This window comes from Grus americana, chromosome 15, assembly GCF_028858705.1.
Source record: "Grus americana isolate bGruAme1 chromosome 15, bGruAme1.mat, whole genome shotgun sequence".
In the NCBI taxonomy this organism is placed as follows: Eukaryota; Metazoa; Chordata; class Aves; order Gruiformes; family Gruidae; genus Grus; species Grus americana.
In genome coordinates, this window is record NC_072866.1 from 8,564,886 (window position 1) to 8,580,743 (window position 15,858).

The 15,858-nt window shown below is 54.4% G+C and overlaps 3 protein-coding genes across 3 annotated transcripts; 2 read left to right on the forward strand and 1 right to left on the reverse strand.

Moving 5' to 3' along the window:
• Positions 1-222: 222 nt before the first annotated feature.
• Positions 223-3,680, forward strand: PGP (phosphoglycolate phosphatase). Its single transcript, XM_054843604.1, has 2 exons — positions 223-869; positions 1,348-3,680. The coding sequence occupies exons 1-2, from the start codon at positions 245-247 to the stop codon at positions 1,671-1,673; spliced, it is 951 nt and encodes a 316-aa protein (XP_054699579.1). The 5' UTR covers positions 223-244; the 3' UTR covers positions 1,674-3,680.
• A 536-nt stretch (positions 3,681-4,216) lies between these two features.
• Positions 4,217-10,207, forward strand: BRICD5 (BRICHOS domain containing 5). Its single transcript, XM_054843464.1, has 6 exons — positions 4,217-5,427; positions 6,714-6,845; positions 7,528-7,680; positions 7,931-8,038; positions 9,446-9,599; positions 10,095-10,207. The coding sequence occupies exons 1-6, from the start codon at positions 5,389-5,391 to the stop codon at positions 10,187-10,189; spliced, it is 681 nt and encodes a 226-aa protein (XP_054699439.1). The 5' UTR covers positions 4,217-5,388; the 3' UTR covers positions 10,190-10,207.
• Positions 10,208-10,364: 157 nt separating this feature from the next.
• Positions 10,365-15,636, reverse strand: MLST8 (MTOR associated protein, LST8 homolog). Its single transcript, XM_054843463.1, has 8 exons — positions 15,458-15,636; positions 15,242-15,293; positions 14,991-15,153; positions 14,815-14,890; positions 12,580-12,732; positions 12,250-12,374; positions 11,649-11,812; positions 10,365-11,116 (listed from the first exon to the last, which is right to left on the reverse strand). The coding sequence occupies exons 1-8, from the start codon at positions 15,584-15,586 to the stop codon at positions 10,998-11,000; spliced, it is 981 nt and encodes a 326-aa protein (XP_054699438.1). The 5' UTR covers positions 15,587-15,636; the 3' UTR covers positions 10,365-10,997.
• Between the last annotated feature and the right edge of the window lie 222 nt (positions 15,637-15,858).

Below are 15,858 nucleotides of genomic sequence, written 5' to 3' on the forward strand. Positions count from 1 at the left end.
GGTGACCGCGCGCTCGTGGCCAATGGCAGCGCGCGGGGGGCGGGCGGGTGAGACGGACGACCAATGAGAGCGGAGCCAGCCGGCCGGCGGCGGCGGCGCTGTGCGGAAGGGCGGGAGAGGGCGCCGGACGCCGGCTCCAGGCGGGGTGGGTGGGGCCACCGCCGCCCAATGGGAGCGCGGGTCGGGAGAGGCGCAGCCAATGGGCACGGCCGGGGGGCGGGCGCACGGTTGAGGCGCGGCGGCGATGGCGGCCATGGCGGGCGGCGGGTCGCGGCGGTGCCGGCGGCTGGAGGCCGAGGCGGCCCGCGCCGTGCTGGGCGCCGCCGACACGCTGCTCTTCGACTGCGACGGTGTGCTGTGGCGGGGCGAGGCGGCGGTGGGCGGCGCGGCGGCGGCGCTGGGCCGGCTGGCGGCGGCGGGCAAGCGCCTCTGCTACGTGACCAACAACAGCAGCCGGACGCGCGCGGCCTACACCGAGAAGCTGCGGCGGCTGGGCTTCCCGCCCGCCGAGCCCCGCCACATCTTCGGCTCGGCCTACTGCGCCGCCCGCTACCTCCGCCAAGCCCTGCCGCCTGGCGCCGCCGCCTACGTGCTGGGCAGCCCCGCGCTCGCCGCCGAGCTGGAGGCCGTGGGCGTCCCGCACCTGGGGCCCGGCCCCGCCGCCCTGCCCGGCCCCACGCCCGCCGACTGGGCCCAGGCGCCGCTTGACCCCGCCGTGCGCGCCGTCCTCGTCGGTTTCGACGAGCACTTCAGCTACGCCAAGCTGTGCCAGGCCCTGCGCTACCTCCTGCGCGGCGGCCCCGACTGCCTCCTCGTCGGCACCAACCGCGACCACCGCCTCCCGCTCGAGGGCGGCACCGCCATCCCCGGTGCGCGGGGCGGGGGAGGGGGGGGTGGACGGGACCGGGGGCGTCCGGGCTTCTCGCCTGCCGCCCGGTGGGGGTGGGGAGGGGTCCCCGGCCCGTTCAGAGCTGCCCGTAGTGAGTCCCCGTGCTCTGGAGGTGACCGAGCTCGGCCTCATTGCACCTCGGTGTGGCAGCCTGGGTGTCCCAGAGCCTGGGCTTCCCCTCGTCCTCACTGCACCTCCCACCCCGAAACAGGGAGAATCCTTGTTGATCCTTCACTTGGGGAATAGCGGCTCCTTTTTGATCTCGATGTGGGACGGTATTCCAGCCTCCTGGCAGGTTTTATGCACTGCTTCTCTTGGGACTAACCCCTTCCTCTGCCTGTCCTGTCCGTGAAGCTGAGGCGTTGCATTTCCAAAGCGCTGTGCGGTTTTGTACCAGCTCGTGTGGATGCCGAGAGTCTTCTGCAGTCTCTAATTAATGTTTTCTGTTCTCTCCCTAGGGACTGGCTGCCTGGTAAAAGCAGTGGAGACGGCAGCCCAGCGCGAGGCGTTCATTGTAGGAAAGCCCAACCGGTACATGTTTGATTGCGTGGTGAGCGAGTTCAACATCGATCCTGCTCGTACCATCATGGTGGGAGATCGGCTGGACACAGACATCCTCATGGGCAACAGCTGCGGCCTCACCACCCTGCTGACGCTTACCGGGGTCACCACGCTGGACGAAGTGAGGGGCCACCAGGAGAGTGACTGTCCGGCCAGGCAGAGCCTGGTTCCCGATTACTATGTCGATAGCATAGCCGACCTTCTCCCAGCACTGGGGGATTAATAATAATAAAATGCTTGCAGCCTCTGCAGCGGTGCCCGGAGGAGGGCCCCAGTTAATCACCTTGTGACAGTAACGTACTCACTAGGATACCACCCGGAGTTAGCAACCCTTAGCTTTTTAACCTTTCTGTCCTCTCGATATGATGTTGTTTACACCTCAGTCTTTAAATGCACTTTGAAACAAAGAGGGCATTACGGTGTCACCCACGTCTTGTGGGCTTGGAGCTTTTTTTTTTTAAATTATAAGCAACACATCTATCCAAATGTTTGTGATACTCAATGTCACGTTGTCCTCTAGACTGAGTTAGGGAAAGTAGGGCAGGTTGATCTGAGGAAAAGAACCTGATATCATGCGGTGTGTCCTCGCTTGGAAGGGCCATGGCTCAGTCTGGTTTATTCAGGGAAATTACTCTTGGAGTGCGTAGCAACTTAGCGGCTGTGTTTGGAAACACTTGCGGTGGCTGGCAGAACTAGCATTTGGCCTTAGATTGATTTTTTTTTTTTAAATTATTTTTTCTGAATGGGGTCCTGTTCAGCAGTACAGCCGCTGCAAGCGCGACGTCAGGTCACAGAAACTGAAATCTGTCTCCTTTATTTGACCGTTTGAAATTGCACTTGTGATGCAGATGAGGATGATTCCACTCGCAGAACACAAACGGTGTCTTCTGTATACTGTATTTGTCCAAGTGTTGGATGTGTGTGTAAAGTACATGCAAGAACTACCCCAACCCTAAATATATATCAGAATATATATAAAATATAAAGTTTAAGTATAGTATATGATAATATATCGTTTCCCAGAAGGGAGGATAAGAGGAATGTACTTCACTGATCACAGTAGGGTTAATTCTCCTAAGCTTTTGCATTTGGTAATGCAGAAAGTCTGTAACCACGTAGGACTGTCCTTCACTACTGCTGCTTCCCAGAAGTAACTGAATTGATTAGTACCGAGTTAGTTCTTGTACTTCCCTCAGCGTCAAAATAGCCACTTGCCTTGGCTTTAGCTGTGGAATGCGAATTAATGGTCAGTCCACGGGGGATGGATGCAGTACGCAGTACAGCTTTCCACCCGAACAAGCCGGTGTGTGACGATAGCATGTGCTTCCTTTAAATACCCACGGTTAATATCTTCCGCGTGTGTCTGGCGTGGGGGCCTGGCGCCAGTTGCTTGTCCGAAGAGGAGTGCTTGCTTGCTCAGGTGATTATTTCATTTTGATCTTTAGGTGGATTTGGGTGACGCACGGCCCAGGCTATGGGGTAGATTTTTCTTCTGGCTGAATTGAAGGCCACAGTTGAAAGCTTTTGCATTACAGAATTAAGTGAAAAATTATATATGCAATTAACATGCTTTGATTCCATAGATTCCACTATCAGCAGTTAAATTTAAACACTGGCCTTCCTTCATCTCCCACTGTTCAGCTGAGTGGCTCTAGCAGTGTGCCGATGCCGTTTCCGTCTACTTGAAACAAGTAGGCTTGCCATCTTGTTTGCACAGCAATAACCATGCAGTTCATACTGTCTTTCAGTGTTACCAGAAGATGAGCTGATCTTGTAAAAGGGTGTTCATTTGTAACAGCGTTGTGCAAGGCAGCACGGACAATCTCTTCCCCGTTCCTGTCTCCAGCTAGAAAGTTGTGACTGTGTAAGGTCACGGAGAAATACTTACAGGTAGAACTTTCACTTTATCTGGGTAACGTGGAAATGGACATTATGGATTTACTGCAGGTAGGGTCTGAATTAATGGTGTGTTCTTTTAGTTCCTGTATCTGGTGCTTATAATTTTGGAATACGTCAATTAAAGTAGTAAAGGCCGGGTGAGGTGTTCAGCCTCGTTCAAGCAGCGCACTGTCCCTGCCAAGTACTGTTCACTGTACAAGGGAACCATTACCTCGATTCACGTATGCTGAAATGTACTGGTGAAGGTGTCAATCATGCTTCAACACTCTGTATCGACTTCCAAATGGTTTTTAAGCCTCTACTTGAATTCACATTAAACTTAGAAACCTGCTTTCCTCTGGTTTTGTCTTATTTTGTAGTCTCTTTTTGAGCTTTGGTGCAGCCATACCACGTGGAAATTCTGGGACTTGGGGATGCAGTTTGTGTGTGTCCTCTTTACTCCTTACATGCACTAGTAGGGAAAGAAATCCAAACCCTGGAGTATATTTCTTCAGTTCAGGAGCCCAGGGCTGTGCAGGGCTCTTTGCATGGGCCAGGATTTGCTGCTTTGAGTAAGAGCACAGCACAGAGCAGAATGCTTTCCCCTTCACAAGAATCCTTTCACACACACTGTTTTATAGAGGGTTTTACTTCGTTCCTGTGCCTTAGATTAGGCAGGGCATCAATTTCTTCAAGTAAGAAAGTGTCTGCTGTGTGGCTGTTAAAATCTCTATGGGGAGAACATCCCACCTGCACGTCGCGGCTTGTCTTTCAAATTTCTCGTGCTGAGTTCTGCTACAGCAGAAGCCAGCTAGCAGGCTGCGCTGCGGGGAGCGCTGCATGATCTCTCTAACACTTCGGTTGGCAGAAGCAGAACTGGTGGTTTGACTGTTGCAATACCGTTCTGTTCTCATCAGAGCCACAGCACAGGATGCTGGTTTTGCTGTTGTGAAGGAGTGACCATGATGGTTGAGTCACTGGCCACAGCGTTTGGGTGTGTATTTGTCCAGAGTTTGAGTTCACATCCCACAGAAGCAGCATGCTAGAACGAGACGGGGATCTACCGAAATAGGTCGTCTTTGACTCAGAGAAGGAAAGAGGGTGAGCAGGGAGAAGGATTGCCCGTGCCTCAGTGATGAGAAACTCCAGGATGAGCTGCCCTCTTGGCTGAGTTTGACCAGTCCTGGGCCATGCTTGATAGGAAAATGTTCGAAAGCGGTATTTTCCCTTGATAGATACCACATGGAGGAATTCTGTTGAGCTTTTCCTCGCCTCCAGTTGGTTACATCTGGCTGGCAGGTCTCAAAAACGCAGAGCTCTATCAGGGGCTCCTGGACTGTTCAGGAAAACCAAGGTCTGGCGACCTGGGAACGCTGTTCCCTGCACGGTGTTTCTCATCGCAGGAACACAGGTGTTAGCACGAGTGCAGCTCAGGTTGTGGCAGTGACTTTGTAGCAGAGATCCTTTTCCCCAGGGTCGGGGTGAATCGAGGTCCATAGGTGGAACACAAGCACATCTGTGCAGCCAAGGCTTGCAGGGCAGCAGTCTGCAGGATAAACAGTTGGCTTCAGCCCACAGAGCTCTGGCAGCACGAAGCTCATGTTGAAATGTAGAAATAACCGATGACAAGGGCAGGCTGCCACTGTTCTCTATTCATCGTATCTCTTAATGAGACTTACCCGGTCCTGCTATGAGGGCCTGCCAGCAGGGAGGGCCGACACAAAGCCCCCGATTGTCGTCCACTTGCCCCCCTCCAGCCGACTCGCAAGGTGAGCAGGAAGAGCGGTTTTATACACTGACAGCACCGCTCGGCAGCCCTGGCCCCCCCTCCTTTCCTTTGGCTCTCCCCAGGCGGCAGCTCTAAGGTTTCACCCTCCCCGTCGCTCTGAGCCGAGGAGCACCTGGCTGGGAAGCACTTTGGCTGCGAGTGACATATATTTATGTTTCACAGATACAGAAGCTTAGATTTCCCAGTCACGCCTGGAGCTGAGGATCATGCATAGTCCGTCCGCTGTCAGGAGGCAGAGCTGCAGGAGCAAGGTCCTCATCTGAAGTGGAGGATGGAGAGTAGGAACGGCACCAGCAATGCTGTCTCTGCAGTGAGTATCCCATCGCGGGGTCCCCACTCTGTGCTTGCTTGATTCCTCTTTTGAAGGAGCTGAGCTCCTGCTGTTCCCACGGATCCCAGTAAGATTTTGTTCATCACCTACATCTCCAGGGCCCATCCCGACCTCAGCACCCCACAGTTCAGCTCCTCTAAGGCAGCTCACTCTGTCCGGAGTTTCTTGTAAGTGCCCGGAGTTACATGGCATAAACCTATGGTGTAACAAGGCAGGGTGGCCAGGTTAGAGATGCCAAAGAGCTTGCACGCTGCAGAGCCACTCGGGATACGTGTGCACGTGTGAACTGCAGCCTGCCAAGGAACAGGAGTCACTGGATTTCTTTATTTGCACCTTTCCCACCTGAGGGAATTTCTTTAGCTATTGCAAACCTGCCCGTTACCATAGTGCTTGGGCTCTGCTGTGTTTGAATTGACGAGCTTTCAGCTTTACGGAGTTTTAACTTTGTTAAGACTCGCTGCTTTTCTATCTACCTTCTGTCTGGAAATTACGTATTACCAAAAAAGATCAGTAACTGACCCGGAGGCTTGAAGAGCCCATTCCTTGTGCGGCTGTAGCAAATCTAACCGTGGGCATTTATTGAATTTCTCTATGTGCTTCAAAGGATTGAGAAACAGGTTATTTTTTTAAGTGTGTTTATTACTGAAAGCCCATTCTTTCTGCTTTGTAAAAAGTATTTTATGTGCCATTAAGTTGAATTGAATTGCTTCAATATAAGAATTAAAGTGAATTTTAATCAAGCCACTAGAAGTGCCACATGACTGCCAAGCTCTTTTGCTTCAAGTAACAGCTTGGTCTGCATGGAGAACAACTTACCAAGAAAACAAAATACAGCCAAATATACAGGGGGCAAGGAAGCAGGGTCACTCCGCATGGGGCCTGTTTCAAATGCTGATGGTTGTCCTGGGGATTTCTGCTATAAACCCAAATAATTTAATTTGCTGCTAAAGCGCAGCAACAGCCTGTTTGTGGAAAGCTTCCTGCTCCAGCCCTTCCTCAGCAGGTTTGCAGTGTTTCCATGCTTCCCCGGCCGCAGGAGGAAAGTGCTCGGCTGTGGGAGTACTGGTCACTGGGATGTCAGATCTGAAACTCCAGCACTGTGGGATAAAACCGACATTATTCCAGGGCTGCTGCAATATTCTGGCAGTTCTGCGTTCAAACCCCAGCAGTTTGCACAGTGATTTGTGTCGTGAGCGGGAAGTGCGTGTTATGGTGAAGAATAACCAGGGTTGATTTTAACTCCTTTCTTTTGCTTTGGCTCCCAGGACAGGAGCACCGCAGCGCACCTCACAGCCCCATCCAGGACATTCTGGATCATCTTGTCCGTTGCCTTGTTTTTTGCAGTTGTTGGCATCAGCGTTGTGGGGGTTCTCAGCTTCTCCCCCAGCTCTGCCCAGGTAAGGGATCCCGATCCAGGCAGGAGACCTCCTCCTGCCCACAGCCCTGATTTGTGTCAGAAGCACTTGCCGGGAGGGAAGCACAGGCTGAGATCAGGGCTGGGTTTGGCCGGTTACCCCATCGCAGGCAGCCTGCAGGCAGAAGGGCAGGAAGGTGCCGGCAGCGCTGCAGGCAGTGAGCTGAGCAGCCACTGTCCCAGCCCTGCAACGCGCCTGCCAGAAACCGCTGCTGGAGAAATTCATGATAGTTTGTAAATATAGCCGCAAGCTGGTATTTTGCTAAGCAGGTGCGTTGCTCCGAGGCGAGGGGGAAGCGTGTTTTGCTGCCAGCGAGCTGTGCTGGCTGGGGAGGCAGATCCCAGCCCCCCCGCCGTGTGTGGCTGTGGCAGAGGCTGGCAGGTCCCCCAGCACTTTCCTCCTGCACCCAGCTGCCTGGCGGAGCGGGTGCCTTCAGCATGAGAGGCACCGGCACCTCTACCCCAGCCCTGGTGACGGAGAGCGATCTGCTTCCGGATCTGCTCCCCTCCCTTGGGTCAGAGCTTGCTTCTCTCTGTTGCTAAAATTATTCAGACAAGCAACAGGGACCAGCAAAGGGTCCAGGTGGGGATGTCAATGGGGAGATGCCACGCACAGACACTGAACAGCTGATGGTTGGTGCTGCTGTCGCTCTCTTTGTGCCCAGGCTGGCTCGCAGCTCGTCCGGCTAACGGTCCAGGGCCAGCAAGACCCGCTGAGGAATCAGACAGCCTTGGTGGACAAGTCCAGGAGCACTGTGACCTACTACATAACCTCGCAGAGTAACCACACCGCTGTGGTGCTGTATGACAGCAGGAACGTAAGTGTGTTGGGATAATTACCTGCCTTGCTAGCCTGGAAGCAAGCAGAGGAGCCCAGGCTGCTCAGAGAAGAGCTGCTGTGGTGGGAGCAGGAAAAACATCAACCAACTACTGTTTGGTGCCTTTCTCTTCACCTTTAATTAGGAAAGATAATGCAGGGCAAAAGGAGGCATGTAATTTTTTTGGGCTCTTAAGACAGCTGTGGATGTGTGCTGCTGCTGCTGTAACGGAGCGCGATCTGTCTCGTAGGGCTATGTGTGCTACAAGCCGGTGGAGCAGCATGTGTGCTACCTGAGGAGGATGGATGCCTGGGACCTCCAGACCCTACAGATGACCCTCAACACATCTGAGCAGAGAGTGAGCAGCTGCTGCGGCCATTCCCCAGCGTGGCTGAGCAGACAGGGGTGATGAATTGGGCTTTGCACGGAGTTCCAGCTCGCGAAAGGCCCTTTCCTGCATGGATTTGCGTTCGCAGCGGTGACTCTTACGTACCAGTATCCCAATTGTGGCTAAATGAGGGCACGGGCTCTCCCAGCCAGGGGTAGCAGCGGCAGCCCTATTCTGTGCGATTCACTGCTCGAGGGAGAGCTTGTTTGGCATCTTGTGTAGGAGCAGAGCTCTGCCTTGCAGTGCTGAGCTCTGAGTGTGTGAGCTCAGAGCAGCAACTCCCAGTTTTACCGATATCCTATCTTGTGAGAAACAGCTGAGTTGCAGGCTGGGGAAGGGGGATATGTCCCAGAGAGGTGAATAGCAAGGCTCTCGCAGGACCTGCTCCCACTGGATTCTGTTACCTGCTCAAAATTCTGGGGAACAAAAAACAAAGGGGGTTTGTTAGCAATTCACAGGGGAAAAAGTTGGAGTAAGTCACATATACGGACCCTCTGAACAAAATGTTAATGGATGCATGGGCAGGGGGCAGGTTCTGTTTCAAGAAGACAGAAGGCCCCATTTTTTTTTGTGCCCTTGCCGTCTGCTCTCCATTTCTTTGAGGGCTCCTGGTCCCTTGCCTGCTACTCCCACCCAGCCAGGAAGCGATGGGCAGAGTTTAACCCAGAGGAGCGTAGGAACGCAGCACCCATGAGAGCAGGCTACCAAGTGGGATGCAAGGAGAAGAAAGCATCTGCCAGGCTCTGAGGCTCTTTAATGGAAGTAAAAGAGCTGGTGGTCCCAGGGCTGCCAGCAGCCCACGCAGCCATCAGTCAGGACTTCAGCTCAGCCGTGTCCTGTCCCAGCCACCACAGGCTGAAGGACGCCGATTTGCATCATGCCCAGAGCTGGGGGCTCCACCACCATGCATGGAGAGGGGACAGGGCTGCCGTGGGTCCCCACGGCTCTGATGCAGCTGAAGCCCGGGGCTGGTGGCAGCGCTGGACAGGCAGGTGAGGGTCAGACAGATGCCCCTCTGCCAGCGGGCTGTGGCTGCTGGGACACCCAGCACAACGGGGTGTTTTAGCTCCAGGCCTGGGGACAAAGAGGTCCAAGTGAGGGACCTGGGAGGAACTGTCCCCCTGCTTCCCAAGCTGCAGAGCGCGCGAGGGGCTGTGGGCTGTCCCCGCTCCAGCCCCTGGGAGGCTGCTCTGGCCAGAGCAAGCATCCTGGCATCCTGGTGGGATGGGGCGGCTGTCGGGAGAAACCTGCCCTTACTGCTGGAGCAGAGCGTGCTTCTTGGGTGCCCTGAGAGCGAGAGCAGGACTGCGGGGCTGGAGGGCAGCACCAGGAGGGGCAAAGTGCCTTGGGAGGAATTAACAGGGACATTTCTTTCAGGGTGATCAGCTGCTACGTCAGAATAACCAGACCGAGTACTACCGGGAGTTCCTGGGCATTCTGGCAAGGCAAGCGGTGGACCCCAAAAGCCTAGGGGAGGCTGTCCAGACCCTGTGTGAGCAGACATCAATCTTCTGGGTCAGGAGAGGGGAGGGTAAGTTGTACGTTTTCCTTTGCAGAAGAGGGAAGCACTCTTATTTCTAGTACATCTAAGAGAAGTGAGTTCTGCTGTGCAAAAAGCTGATGTACGTCCTGGGATGGGCTGCCAAAGCCCAGGACAGGCGACTTCTAGTTCAGAATCAAACCATTGTTCAGCGGTCACCGAGTGCTGGCTTTGTACCCACAACCTGCAGCAAACCGTGGTACTGGCTGGGAAAGGCTCCGAGCCCCCTGCCCCAGGCAGCACAGCCTCCTTGTGTGGCACAACTACACCACAGCAGTCCCCTGTGACGCTGTTGGCTTAATGCTTGTCACCTTCATCTTCACCAAAAGGAGCCTGCCGAGCTCTCATCCTTTTCTGTCTTACTCCAGCTTTAATGAGAAAGGTCATTCCCTGAGGCTTTCCACTTGTTCGGCTCCCCAGGGACTCCTATCTGCAGGACTGCAAAAGCATTCCTCTCATCCTGCTTCTTGTCTGCTCATTTGGCAGGCCCAGGGAAGCAGCGGCTGATCTACCTTTGCATTGACATCTGTTTTCCAAGCAACGTTTGTGTATCTATCTGCTTCTATTACCTCCCTGAGTAAGTCCTGCGGCTGCGGATGCCCTCGCTGCCCTACATACTTGAACTGGATTCCTGAAAAGCCTCTGATTTCAACAAGGAAGGTAACATCTACAATATCCCCCAAAGGCTTCCTGCTGATTTCATGCTGCAGTTCAGGAGAGTTTAGAAAAATAACAGGACTCTGCTCAGCACTGTCAATACAGACACTTTATTTGCAGCCACACTCCAGGGCTGCATCTTGTACGTAGGTATTAGGAGATCCAGGCCTAGAGGAATCACGTGGAGTAGCTAGTGTTTTATGGCTACATGCCCTGTTCAACACAAGGTTATTAAATTTGTTGGGAGTGGTTGGCTTAGCAAGAGTGCAGCTCTCCAAGTCTGTGAAATACACTTTGAATAAAGGGATTGCAAACCAAGAAAACAGCTGCCTTTCCTCTCTTTGCTCAGCCTCTTCCATCATTAGAAAGGCTGATTATATTTTTTTCCACTCTGGAGTACAAGAACATCACAAAGCTGTCAGCAGCTGATGCCACAGGGATTCCTCCAGCTGAACCGTACCCAGCTCCCCTCAGTGGGAGCGTGCCTCCCTCTCCCATTCCCTTCTGTCCAAGCGGCCTCCCTTAGAGGCCACACGGGTTTCAATAACGATCCACTCGGAGCCGAAGCCTGGTCTCACTCCAGGCAAATGCAGCTGCTTCTGCCAGAGACCGAGCCCTCTCCCCTGGTGCAGGGGATGGTTACGAGTGCATGTCTCAGGCTCCAGAGAGGGTGCTTGCCACTGTAAGACAAGGGAAAACAAGCAGAGGTCCTTTCCTTCCCACACGTGACCATTATCCCAACACGCTGTCGTTGAAAGCAAGGCAGACGACTGCTTTCTGGTGGCCACTGTATTCCCTCTTGATCTCTCCTGTCTCCACGCACCAAAGTCTGGCCAAGTTATCAGAGGAGGCTGGAACAGAATGTGAAGAGGAGTGGGATATATTGCATTAGCCTTTAAATATTTTTTTTTTATTACAAGAAAATCTTTCCTCTTGCTTCATTCAGCACCTTTATTAGGGCTGCTGATGAAAGGTAAGGGAGCTATGCAGAGCAAGAAGCTTAGTGCTTTTCTGTATTACGTGAGTTTCTAATTATTTCAGAGAGAAGTTACTGAGAAAATTACAGCCTGTTTGTTTTGAAGGGACTATCATGCTGCAAATACTGTAAGCAGCATTCCTACCTGCACACTTGAGGCTCATCTCTCAATTTTAAACAGGTGCCCTATTGCAGCACAGGCAAAACGCTCACAGGAGTTAGTGGACTGTGCTGTGGGTGTGAGGCTGGGTGCGCCCTCCCTGCATACGCTGGTGCACGAGGGTTTGGCAATGTCCCAGCTAGAGAAACTGCCAAGTCCGCTGCTAGTGCAGGGCCCTGCTGCCGGGGTCCTGGCGTCATCCAAATCAAACCACGGGCCAAGGGCAGGAGTGCAGTCAGTGCCTCACCTGTCACGATGTACTGGGAGTCCCCGGAGAATGCACAGTCCCACATCCAGCCCCGAGACGTTTCTCCTGGGTTATTGCTCTTAATGCTCAGCTCTGTCATCAGAGAGAAGTTTGAAGTCCTCCAGATCTTACATGTCTGATCTGCAGAACATGTAGCCAAAAGTCTGCAAGGAAGAGACATGCCAGGGCAACCTTGTTAGTCATGCTGTACACCCAAGGGCCACTCGTTAATGTGGGCCTGGAACAGCAATGAACTGGAGAGCTGCGTTCATTGTAATCAGATTTCTTTGCACCTATATCATCTGCCTTATGAGATTCAAGCCAAACAGACTCAGTGAAGGAGTACGCTTTGCTCCCAGAGATCAGCATTTCAATCCCAGTTGTAAGAACAGCTTGTGGCTGCAAAGCATGAGGCTGGGATGCCACTGAGAGCAACCCAGTCCCAGCGTGTCCTGTGCCTCCTGTCCCGCTCCCCCGGGGGACCTGCAGGGCCGTGTGAAGCCAGCATAAGCCAACAGCTGGAGGCACAGCTGGTCTCTGCCTGCCCAGAAAGGACTGTCTGTTCCCACTGCAGGTAGGCAAGGGGCTGGCACACACTCACGTGGAGTCGGGGCTGAACTTGCACTGAAGGGCGTAGCGGTTGTGTGCGGGGATCTTTGTCTTGGGGATCAGCTGGGTCACCTCCTCTCCAATGCCACCCGTCAGGTTCCACACGTAGCAATTTCCCTGCGGCAAGACAGGAGGATCTGTGGGTGGGCTGGTGGTCACCCACCCAAGAGCAGCCCGGACATTCCCCACTCCACCCCAGTACAGCAAAGCTGCAGGCAAAGCTGGTACGTGCAGACTGGCTGCCTCTGCCTACGGGAGGCACAGCCCACAGCTGCTGGAGCACTGTAAAACCCATCCCACGTTTGAGGCCATGGGAGCTCACCGAGCTGTTAACAGCTGCCATGTAACTGGCATCGGGGTCAATGTGAACCGAATTCACGGAAACTTCAGGCTCCGGAATCAGCTGCTCGTTGTGGTCGGTCTTCAGGTCCCAGATGTGAATGGCACCACTCTGATCACCCACAATTAGCTCTGCCTGCAAGAGAACAGCAACCTCGTCTCTCTTAGGAGAACCCTGGAAGCAGCAGCCTCAAGCCGCTGCCCAGAACGCGCCTGCTGTAGCACCACGTGGAGCCTTGCTCTGGTTTTAAGCCTCAGGGTCCTGTTCTGCCTAATTATTCCCCAGCACAGGGCTCTTTCAGAGCTCCAGCAGCCTGCTGACGCCTCTGTACACTAAGAGCAAGCAGAGTACTAATCTCACGTTACGCTCTGCAAAAAAGGCTGTTTACCTTTACAGAACTGTGTGCTAATTTTATAAACCCCGGAGCAGACAGCAGCTGCCTGATTTCAGAACCGTTGCACAGCTACAGCTCCAACCACCACCCACAGAAGCCAAATTATTTTCAGCATGTCTGAGAAGTGGGCATTAAGATGCAAGTTGGCTAGCGAACAACTGAAGCACTCAAGAGCGTACAGATACCTGAAAAACATGAGCCTAAATGGATTTTTCTCTCTCTCCCCTTCTCAGGGGAAGGACAAGAGCCAGCTGAAGGGCAGGAGTTCTGGCTCCGATCCCGTGCTCAGACCAGAAGACAATGCTGGCAGCTCTCCACTAAAACCAGGGCTTTTATCAACAGTCTTGTGCTGTCCATAATTTTAGCAGAATCCCTAGAGGAGATCAGGTCATCAGACACAGCTAATCCTGTACCTGTGAGCAAAGGCTTGTTTCTGAGGAAGGCAATCATTGCTCAATATATTTAGCTGACGGCACAGCGCAGAAACATCTTCTGGACACCGCAACCCTTAGCCCCCTCTTAGCAGGTGTAAGTACAATTGCTAAAGGCATCATGGCTTTACCCAGGCCGTGAGAAATCTCTCTCGGATAACTGGATCAGCGTCACTGCAGCAGGGAATTGCAGAGCAATGAAACTATCTGAATAAATGCTGCCACCTTTGGACTAATTAACTGCGTTCTGCTCACAACCCAACACTTCTGCAACTCAGCAGTACCTTGGTTAGTGATTATGTCACATGTAAGATCTAAGTACAATAATAAGATTTGTTTTTATATAATATATTCTCACAGCAATGGCACTATAAGAGCATCAGCAACATTTGGGTAAAGTCTGGTCCAAATAATTGATCTCAAATCTGGTCTGAAATTCCAGACTTGTAAAATTAAACCTTTGCAAAGCCAAATGCAAAGAAAAATTTGTATTACTCAGCTTTTTAAAAATGTCTGCAATCAAACCCTGCAGCACTGTGAATACAAAATGGACCAGACAGGTTATTAACACTGCAATGATACGTATTGATTTTCACTGCCGTCCCCTTTAATGCACCATGCTCCCTTTTAGCCTCATTTCCTAAGCCCCAGCCATCTGTTTATCAACAGCTTCTGAACCGACTGGTGAATCTTGAGCCCTGAAGGTAACAAGGGCCCAGAGGTGCTTTTTCCTGGCAGCGGTGCCACCCTCAAGCTTCCCAGCCCGCCCTGTGCCACCAGTTTCACTCCCATCACATCCCCTTAGTTATGTTCACGGGGCACAGACAGCCCCAAAGGAGCGTTCCCTCCTACGGGACGAGAGGCCCAGCGCAGCCACTCCGCTGTCTCTTTGCAATAGCCACCAGGTAATTAGCACAAACAAGCCGGCTGGCAAATGAGCTCAGTGGAGAAAGCCCCGGGGCTGCGGCATGGACACCTGCTGCAGGCACAACGTGAGCCTGCAGTACCTGCTTGTTCCCAGCGCTGCTGCTCGAGGAGGTTTGCTCCAACGCACAAAGCACCGTTGGCTTTCCCAGGGCAGATGGAGGGACCGTGCATCTGTTGTGCTGGCTCCCATGTTGCATGGGCTCTGTTCCCACACCGATCCAAAGCTCCCGGCGGCAGCAGCTCGGCAAGGGAGAGGCCAGCCTGGCTGTGGGAAGCCAGCTGCTGCTTGTCCGGCAATGCCACCAAGAGCTTGCAGGCCTGTGCTGCCAGGAAGGCCACCCTCCCCAGCCAGCCCCCAGAGCTTTTGCCGTGTCTGCCAGTATAAAACTCCACAGCCCCTCTGGTTTACCCGAAAGAGCCACAGCAAAGCATGAGCTGGGAAATCGCGGAGTAGCCAGTGCTCACCTGGTTGGGGTGCAGGCAGACACAGTTAATAGGAGCGTTCACCTGAAAAATCCGCTGACACTGGAGGTTACGAGACCTGCAACAAAACAGTGAGGAAGGAGTGTGACTAAGAGCATGGAATCAGCTCCCCCGCCTCCGGGATGCTGCTGAAGGGGGGAACTGCTGCCTCTGCCCACCTCAGGTCCCAAATCCTGGCCATGCAGTCCTCCCCGCCCGTGTACATCCACCGCCCGTCCTCGTGGAAGCCCACGGAGGTGATGTTCTTGCTCACGCCGTCGTAGTTAATGACGGGGTTGGGGTTGTTGGAGTTGAGGTCGTACATGCGGATGTGCTGGTAGCCTGCAGCAACGATCGGGCAGGGGATGGCCGATGTCCCCGTGCCCAGCGTCACCCGTGTCCAGGGCAGCGTGGGACCGGGTGGGCTCACCTGCGGCAGCGATCATGCTGCGGTCCGGCGTGATCTCCAGGGCGTTCACCTGCTGCAGACGGCCGTTAAGGTCGGTAAGAAGCAGCAGCCGGGACCCGACCGGTGAGGCTGGGCGCTCCCAAACGTGGGGCGTGACACCGAGCTAACGGTGTCCGTGGGATGGCGGGAGCGGCCCCCCCCAGGCTTCCCCCGGCTCGGGGCGGCGGTGAAGGATACGGAGTCCTGGTGCTGGACGGTGCGGGTGCAGATGCCGCTGTGCGCCTGCCAGAACCGCACCGTGTGGTCGTAGCCGGCCGTGGCCAGGATGACGGGGTCGCTGCCCACCGTGCCCTGCGTGGCGTTCATGGTCCCGCCGCCGGGCCCCGCTCAGCCCCCCCCGCCCCGCGACCCGGGCCCGGCCCGCCGCACCCCGCCCACGCTCGGCCCCGCACTCACGCGTGGGCCCACTCCTGCGCCCCGTGCCCGCCCCGTGCACTCGTGCCGCGGCGCGGGGGAGCCAGGAGACACCGCCCCCCGCCCTCCTCCGGTACCGGCAGCCGCGGCCGGCACAAGGGGTACAGCTCAGCTCTGCGCATGCGCCACGCGGTCAGGGCTGCTGACTGCGCATGCGCCTGGCG

Excerpts from the sequence above, each read along its gene's own strand:
- BRICD5 (XM_054843464.1), top strand. The coding sequence starts at position 5,389 with ATGGAGAGTAGGAACGGCACCAGCAATGCTGTCTCTGCA. Across the intron at positions 7,681-7,930 it reads TGCTGTATGACAGCAGGAAC|GGCTATGTGTGCTACAAGCC; the intron begins GTAAGTGTGTTG and ends TCTGTCTCGTAG. Across the intron at positions 8,039-9,445 it reads TCAACACATCTGAGCAGAGA|GGTGATCAGCTGCTACGTCA; the intron begins GTGAGCAGCTGC and ends CATTTCTTTCAG.
- MLST8 (XM_054843463.1), bottom strand. The coding sequence starts at position 15,586 with ATGAACGCCACGCAGGGCACGGTGGGCAGCGACCCCGTCATCCTGGCC. Across the intron at positions 15,154-15,241 it reads CAGCATGATCGCTGCCGCAG|GCTACCAGCACATCCGCATG; the intron begins GTGAGCCCACCC and ends TCGTTGCTGCAG. Across the intron at positions 11,813-12,249 it reads AAGTTCAGCCCCGACTCCAC|ACTTTTGGCTACATGTTCTG; the intron begins GTGAGTGTGTGC and ends TCTTCCTTGCAG.
- PGP (XM_054843604.1), top strand. The coding sequence starts at position 245 with ATGGCGGCCATGGCGGGCGGCGGGTCGCGGCGGTGCCGGCGGCTGGAG. Across the intron at positions 870-1,347 it reads GGGCGGCACCGCCATCCCCG|GGACTGGCTGCCTGGTAAAA; the intron begins GTGCGCGGGGCG and ends TTCTCTCCCTAG.